Here is a 7,165-nt window from a genome sequence, read left to right as displayed (position 1 = left end):
ATTTGTACTTTCCCCCACCCTGCCTTTCTCCTATAAAAGCTTGTGAAAAATTTGGGCCGGTCGTCGATTCTCCTCTGCACCTTGCTTGGTGTATGAGTTTCGACCCCAGAGCTCTGGTTCGTGTATCTGCTTGCTGTTGCTTTATAAAATCTTACTCTCTACATCTTGAGTTCGGTCTCAGTGTCTTCTTGGGTGCGCGGCTGACCTGAGGTTTGAGTGTGTGTCTCCCTTTGGGAGTCTTAGAGTCTTTCAGATGCATGAGAATTCACTCACTTTACAGCTAACTTCTATGGTTCACAACTGAACTAAGAGCATTCCTGTGTGACAGTTCTTATCTCCTCTGCACATCCTAAAGAACTGTAATAGTGGGTGCTCATGAGCTTTTTCACTCCCGCATCCAAGGACACGGGCTTTTAGAACATGATGGATCTAGGGCAAGCAGCACCCCGTCCCTAAACAGCCTATAGTTATCAACAACTGAAGTGAGAGTTTCTGGTTTCACTGGAGACTCAGCTGTGTCGTGTGATGTTTTTCTGGAGCAGACATTTGAGGAAGACATGCGATGTTTGGAATGAGTGTAAGTACAACCCAACAGACAATGGTTGATGGTCAGGCACTGGTTGACCTTACCACTCTTTGCCGGTCTCTGTGGGGCCTCATTGACACTGGTTTTAACTGATGATGGCGATATTACATTGGTTCACCTTGCTTTCTTCACGGATCTTCACCCGTCGTGGCTTTATAGAAAAACACCAAAGAACTTCTGGTGGTATTCCGGCTGGACCTGGGCACTTTGGCTGAGCCTCACGTGGCTGATTCGTGTCTGATGTTTAGTAACGGACTGGACTGCAGACAAGGAAAACTGGAATGGCCCCAGGGAACTACTTCTTAACAGGTCCACACCCCCACTGTCCTTTTAGCCATTTGTCTCCTCTACCTTTGGCCAGTGGTCTGTAAGGGAGGTTGAAGTGTTTAGGAACCCTTACTAAAGTAGGTTTTGAAAACATAGAAGCCTACAGATTGCTCCGTACTTAGGTCAAACCATGTGTAACGTGTAGGAGCACTGTGAGCACTGTGTACTACGGTCACCTGTCTAAGAGGCATCGATTTGGACTCTTGTTTCTACTTCTCAGAGAAGATAAGCTTAAGTTTAAAAAACAACTAGTTTCTTGTCTGCAAATAAGCTCCTACTTATTATACTTGCTTACTGTGTAGGTTAATTTTTATTTTCTAGATATAGAAAATGTTAGTTCTTTGCTTTGGAGACATCGTCTTATACAGCCCGAGACAGCCTCAAAATGCCATGTGGGTGAAAATGACCCGCCCTGACCTTTCTAAATTTATTTCCATTATGTGCATGAGTAGTTTGTGTGCATGTGTGCACGTGCACGCTTGCATTATTACCTTGGGACGACAGAAGATAAAGACAGCTGTGAGCTGCCATGGGGATGCCAGGAACAGAATCCAGGTCATCTGAAAGAACAACATGTACTCTTAACAGTGGGGCAGATGCTAACTGCCCCCACATTCAAGATTTATTTATTTATTTCATGTATATGAGTACACTGTCGCTGTCTTCAGACACACCAGAAGAGGGCATCAGATCCTATTACAGATGGTTGTGAGCCACCATGTGGTTGCTGGGAATTGAACTCAAGACCCCTGGAAGAGCAGTCAAGTGCTCTTCACTGCTGAGCCATTTCTGGCAAGTAATTCTCACATCAACCTCTCTCCACCCCAAGATGCCTGCCCTTTTAACAGGATGGTAACTTCTGGTTCAGTCACAGGGAAACCCCAGAGCAAGTCAGTACAGCAAATGAGGCAAATACCAAGCATCCTTCATTCTAACCCAGAAATCCTATTTTTCCTTCTGTAAAGTTCTGTGTCCATTAATTTAACCCATACCTCAACAGGCTGGAAAGCTGAGAATCATACATCTTTATCTGGGGAAACTGCTCTTTACAACGTAATTTTTGAGCAGTGGGGTGGGGGTGGGGGCGTGCGCTTCTTTTTCATAAGCAAGAGGCTTCTTGCACCCTGGGGCCACTAGGAACTAAAGTTGGGCAAGAATTCTTGACCCAAATGTATGTGACAAGAGGAAGTAATTCTCACCTCAACACTGGATGAAGACCCCAAGGGGCGGTAGCTGCTTGGGTTATGTTGGCTCCTATCCAAGAAGACCCATTGGACAAACAAGATCCCGCCCAAACAGGTGGGCCCTGCATATCCAGGTGAACAGGAGGCAGCAGCTGGAGAAGAGGCTGGACACAGAGAAAGGCTGGGTATCTGGAGCGGGGGGGGGGGGGGTCCCAGAAAGCAGCTTCTCGTAGGAAATAAGTAGAGATAGATGCTACATTACAGTTGCCAGTTACGCTGGCCTCCTGTTGTCCTCGAACCTCTGATTTCTCTTCTGCAGCTCCCAGTCTATTTCATCTGAACACTACGCCCTGTAGAGGAGACAAAATGGAGGTTGGAGAATTGGGGGGAGGTGTCATGTATGCACCTTTCACAATGTAGGTTTTCAAAAGCAGGAAGATTTTGCCTTAAAAAAAAAAATAGTGACAAGAAGGAGTTTCTGTGGCTAAAGAGATGGCTCAGAGGCTGGCGCTGTTGCAGAGGACCTGAGTTCAGTTCCCAGCACCACCGTGGACAGTTCACAGCAGCCGGTAACTGCAGATCCATCCAGGACAGCTGACGGTAACTGCAGATCCATCCAGGACATCTGGTGTTCTCTTGAGGGAACACACACACGCACACACACCCCAAAGCTTCAAGTCTAATTAGCTAAATGAAATTGATTTGATTTTTTTTTGGTTTTTTAAAAAGTATCTTAAGAATGGTTTGCAGAATTTTTTTCTGAGGCCCTAGGGTGGAGCTGGGAGGGTGAGTGTGGACTTGTGTAAGTTAGACAAGTGCTCTTAACCACTGAGCTACACTCCCCGTTGGCTTTTTAAACTGTAAATTCTCATTGGTGTTTTGTTTATTCTAACACATTAGTCATCATTCATTCTGTGGTTTCTCAATCTACAGTGATACTCCCTCAAATTTTCATTTTTCTTCATTAAAAATAATTAAGGGGCTGGAGAAATGGCTCAGTGGTTAAGAGCACTTGACTGCTCTTCCAGAGGTCCTGAGTTGAAGTTTCAGCAACTACATGGTGGCTCAGAGCCATCTGTAATGGGATCCAATGCCCTCTTCTGGTGTGTCTGAAGACAGCTACAGTGTACTCATAGGAATAAAATAAATTTAGAAAAATAATTAAAACAAAAAATCTCAACACACACCTTTAATCCCAGCACTCTGGAGGCAGCAGTAGATGGACCCCTTTAAATTCGAACTCAACTAGGGCTACACAGTGAGTCTCCATTTCAAAAAATGTAAAATAAAATAATGAATAGATCAGCAGAGTGTGGTGGCACTTGTCCTTAATCCCCGCACTCTGGGTGTAGAGGCAGGCAGATTTCTGAGTTCGAGGCCAGCCTGGTCTATAGAATGAGTTCCAGGACAGCCAGGGCTACTCAGAGAAACCCTGTCTCGAAACAAAATAAAACAAATCAGCCAATAACACTTTTTAAGTTGCCCATGAAAATAAAACAGCAACTATTATGGAAGTTTAAACAATGCCAACTAGCCAAGACGAGGTTTCTCACGTACTCCATCCACTAGCGTCACATAATAAGCAACTTCACGAGTCCTCATGGACTTCGAACACAAACACTTCAAAATTCGACTCAATCAAAATGGTATTGACCACTTGTAGTCTACATCCTAGAGGCCCCCAAGGCAACTGCAATCCCGTTCACTCTCCAGAGACCTAAGCTGTCAAACAAATCGACTCACTTTAAATCTCAGGCACACGCGTTTCCCCCTTACCATTCGGGTTAACAATCGTTTCCTAAAACTGTCCTATACAGAACAGACTCAAAAAGACACACAAGCCGAGTCTTCTGGGCAAGAATCCAGACAAACCACAACTCCGGGAGGCGCGCCCTCAGCTCCCGCCCTGGCTACATTCTCTCCGCTCGCTGCCTCTCCTGCCTGGGCTCCCCCTGTACTCCCCGGGTTTTTCTTCTTTGTCTACCCTAACCCAGCCTTCCCCTTCAGCTTGCCCAGCCCGGCTCGCTCATCACCCGCCCACTTCACACAGACTCATTGGGATCGCCTCCGACTGCTGGTTAGAGCTGTGCGCCTGCGCGGGGCGGCGCGCTCGTTCTATCCCGGGGGTCTTTGCGGCGGGTCCGTGGTGTTGCTGGCCACACTCGCCTCCCTGACATCCGGGTTTTGCAGACCTTGCACTACATTTCCCACCGACCACCGGGCCACGTTCAAACCGCTGATTTTGGGGTCTGAGTCTGGCTTGCATGCACCAGAAGTCCAATGTGGAGTTCGTGTTTGTGTGTGCCTACTTGCGTGCGTTTGTGTGATGAGGCCATGATTAAATGCGTGGCTGGGCTTGGGTACCTGCTCTGACGAGGAGCCTTTTGAGTGACTTCGATGATTTGTGATGTGGGCTGTGATGGATTTGAAGTCCTCCATCGTTAGGATGCTGCTCCCTTGACTTAGTATTATACTGACCTGGTTCATGGGGCAGAGCTTCATTCCTGCACTTCCAATTTGTTTAGAGTCTGTTGAGGAGTGTGCTTTTGCCTCTGAAGACTAAAAATGGTGCTTACATTAAACAGTCAACTTCCAATGAAGCATGGATTGATTGTTTTCCTCGGGGACTCCTGGCCTCCGGTGCCTGAGTAAATACAGCCAGGTATCAGTAGAATGAGTGCCTAGCTCGACGCCAATTTTTGATTTTTGTTTTTTGAGACTGGTCTCTCAGTTATGTACTTACTTCTGGTTGTCCTGGATCTCCCTATATAAACCAAACAGGTCTCAAACACATAAAGATCTACAACTCGGGCTGGTGAGATGGCTCAGTGGGTAAGAGCACCCGACTGCTCTTCCGAAGGTCCAGAGTTCAAATCCCAGTAACCACATGGTGGCTCACAACCACCCCGAAATGAGATCTGACACCCTCTTCTGGTGTGTCTGAAGATAGATAGCTACAGTGTACTTACATATAATAAATAAATAAATTAATTAAAAAAAAACTAAAAACAAGACCAAAAAGAATCATTGAAGGATGACTGAAAATATTTAAGAACTTGGAGTTGTTAATATAAAAGATCTACAACTCTCTGCCTCTGAGGTGCTGGGATTAAAGGAATGAATCACTACACTTGGCCTTTTATTTTTGTCTATCTGTGCATTTTTTCAAAAGGTTGCCAATAAGTCTGGCATGGTGGTGCACACCTTTACTGGGGAGGCAGAGGCAGGCAATCTCTGAGTTCTAGCCCAGCCCGGGCTACAGAGTGAGTTCCAGGGTCGCCAAGGCGACACAGAGAAACCCTGTGCTTTGCTGCCTCCTTCCTTCCTAGCCCTGCAGTCTTGAACCCTGGCTCTGTAAATGTTCCTTCTAGCTGGGACGGCGGTAAGCTTTTGTAGAAAGGAAGAGGGTGGTAGATCTTGCTGAGCTCCTGTCATCCGTCCCTCCCACAACTCACTCCAACACACACACTCAGCGGCTGAACAGCAAGATCTGAGGGATAGTGGCATGCTCTTTGAAGACCGTTTCTCTTTTCGACTCACTTAGTTTCAAACAAGTCTTCAACGTTCCACAACCCCCTCCCCAAATGCAGCATGTGATAGGAACCAAGGGTACAGACTCAGGAGCCTGTCGGGACACATTTATATTCAAACCATAACTTGAGATTCTGAGGCAAAATGGTAACTATTTTGAGGGCAGCCTAGGCTGCTGAGTGTGCCCTTGCCTCAAAGTACATTAAAAGAATCTCAGAGGATGTGTGCTGCAGGAGAGAATATGATCAAGAATGCAGAATACACCTACATTTTTTTTTGTTGTTCCAAGATGGGGTTTCTCTGTCCAGGAACTCACTTTGTAGACTAGGCTGGCCTCTAACTCACTAAGATCCATCTGCCTCTGCTTCCTGAGAGCTGGGACTAAAGGTGTGTGCTATCATGCCTGACTAGACCTTTTCAAACAAAGAATTTTAACTATATTTGTGTGTATGTATTATGTACAGGCATGTTCCTGGAAGTCAAGAGGACAACATCCATGGGTCAGTTCTCTCCATCCATTGTACAGGACCCAGGGATCCAACTCAGGTCTTCAGGCTTGACAAAGCCATTCCACTGTCCCCCAAATGTATTCATGTAGCATGTCACAAGTAATACTGCTCAAAACCAAGGGCAAAACCACACTGGCCACTACTTAATGCCATTCCCAATGATTGCATGTACACTAATGGGCACAAAAAGGCTTTTGGTCAGCCACTATGCTCTCCTTTAAAGAATGCCCCACAGAGCAGGGCATGGTAGCGCACACCTTTAATCCCAGCACTCGGGAGGCAGAGGCAGGTGGATTTCTGAGTTCGAGGCCAGCCTGGTTTACAAAGTGAGTTCCAGGACAGCCAGGACTATACAGAGAAACCCTGTCTCGAAAAACAAACAAACAAACAAAAAATGCCCCACAGAACACATGGCCCATTATATTGCACACAGGTGTGTTCTCTAAATCTTCACCCCAGTCATGATGCCTGCCATTTAAGGCTTATTAGATGGACAGGTGTTGCAACTAGGGTCAAATGCAATGCCCGTCTTGTAGCGTGAGTGAGTTGATTCAAGGAAAAGTGTCTTGGTTTGAATAAGAATGGCCTGCATAGTTCATACATTTCTCTTGTAGTTGAACACTTATTTGCCATGGAATGACACTATTTGAGAAGGATTAGGAGGTATGGCCTTGTTGAAGGACATGTGTCACTGGTGGTGGGGTTTTGAACCCAAGTCCAGGTTCTCTCTCTCTCTCCCTCTCCTCCCTCCCTCTCCTCCCTCCCTCCCTCCCTCCCTCCCTCCCTCCCTCCCATTTCTCTTTTTCTGCTTGCAGATCCCAGATGTAGCTCTTCGCTCTTTGCTAGTTCTAAAGCATCATGACCTGCTGCCACGCTCTCCACCATGATGATAATGGACTCTGAAACTGTAATCTAGCCCCAATCATACCTGTACTGGCTATTTTTGTGTCAACTTGACACAGCTGGAGTTATCACAGAGAAAGGAGCTTCAGTTGAGGAAATGCCTCCATGAGATCCAACTGTAAGGC

At 46.3% G+C, this 7,165-nt stretch overlaps 1 protein-coding gene and 1 long non-coding RNA gene across 2 annotated transcripts in view; both read right to left on the bottom strand.

The window, feature by feature from the left end:
* Positions 1-533: 533 nt before the first annotated feature.
* Positions 534-2,233, bottom strand: LOC115031531. The gene is made up of 3 exons (XR_003837181.1): positions 2,113-2,233; positions 1,405-1,473; positions 534-846 (listed from the first exon to the last, which is right to left on the bottom strand). It is a non-coding gene; the product is annotated as an uncharacterized LOC115031531 (long non-coding RNA).
* A 120-nt stretch (positions 2,234-2,353) lies between these two features.
* Positions 2,354-7,165, bottom strand: part of Znf260 (zinc finger protein 260) — a 59,217-nt gene continuing 54,405 nt past the window's right edge. Inside the window, exon 6 of the mRNA XM_021166620.2 lies at positions 2,354-2,447. Coding sequence (XP_021022279.2) covers positions 2,441-2,447 — 7 coding nt within the window. The 3' untranslated portion in view covers positions 2,354-2,440. The remainder of the gene's footprint in view (positions 2,448-7,165) is intronic.

Source organism: Mus caroli, chromosome 7, assembly GCF_900094665.2.
Source record: "Mus caroli chromosome 7, CAROLI_EIJ_v1.1, whole genome shotgun sequence".
Classification (NCBI taxonomy): Eukaryota; Metazoa; Chordata; class Mammalia; order Rodentia; family Muridae; genus Mus; species Mus caroli.
The sequence above is the reverse complement of the archived record's forward strand: the minus strand, read 5'-3'. Positions and strand labels throughout refer to the sequence as shown.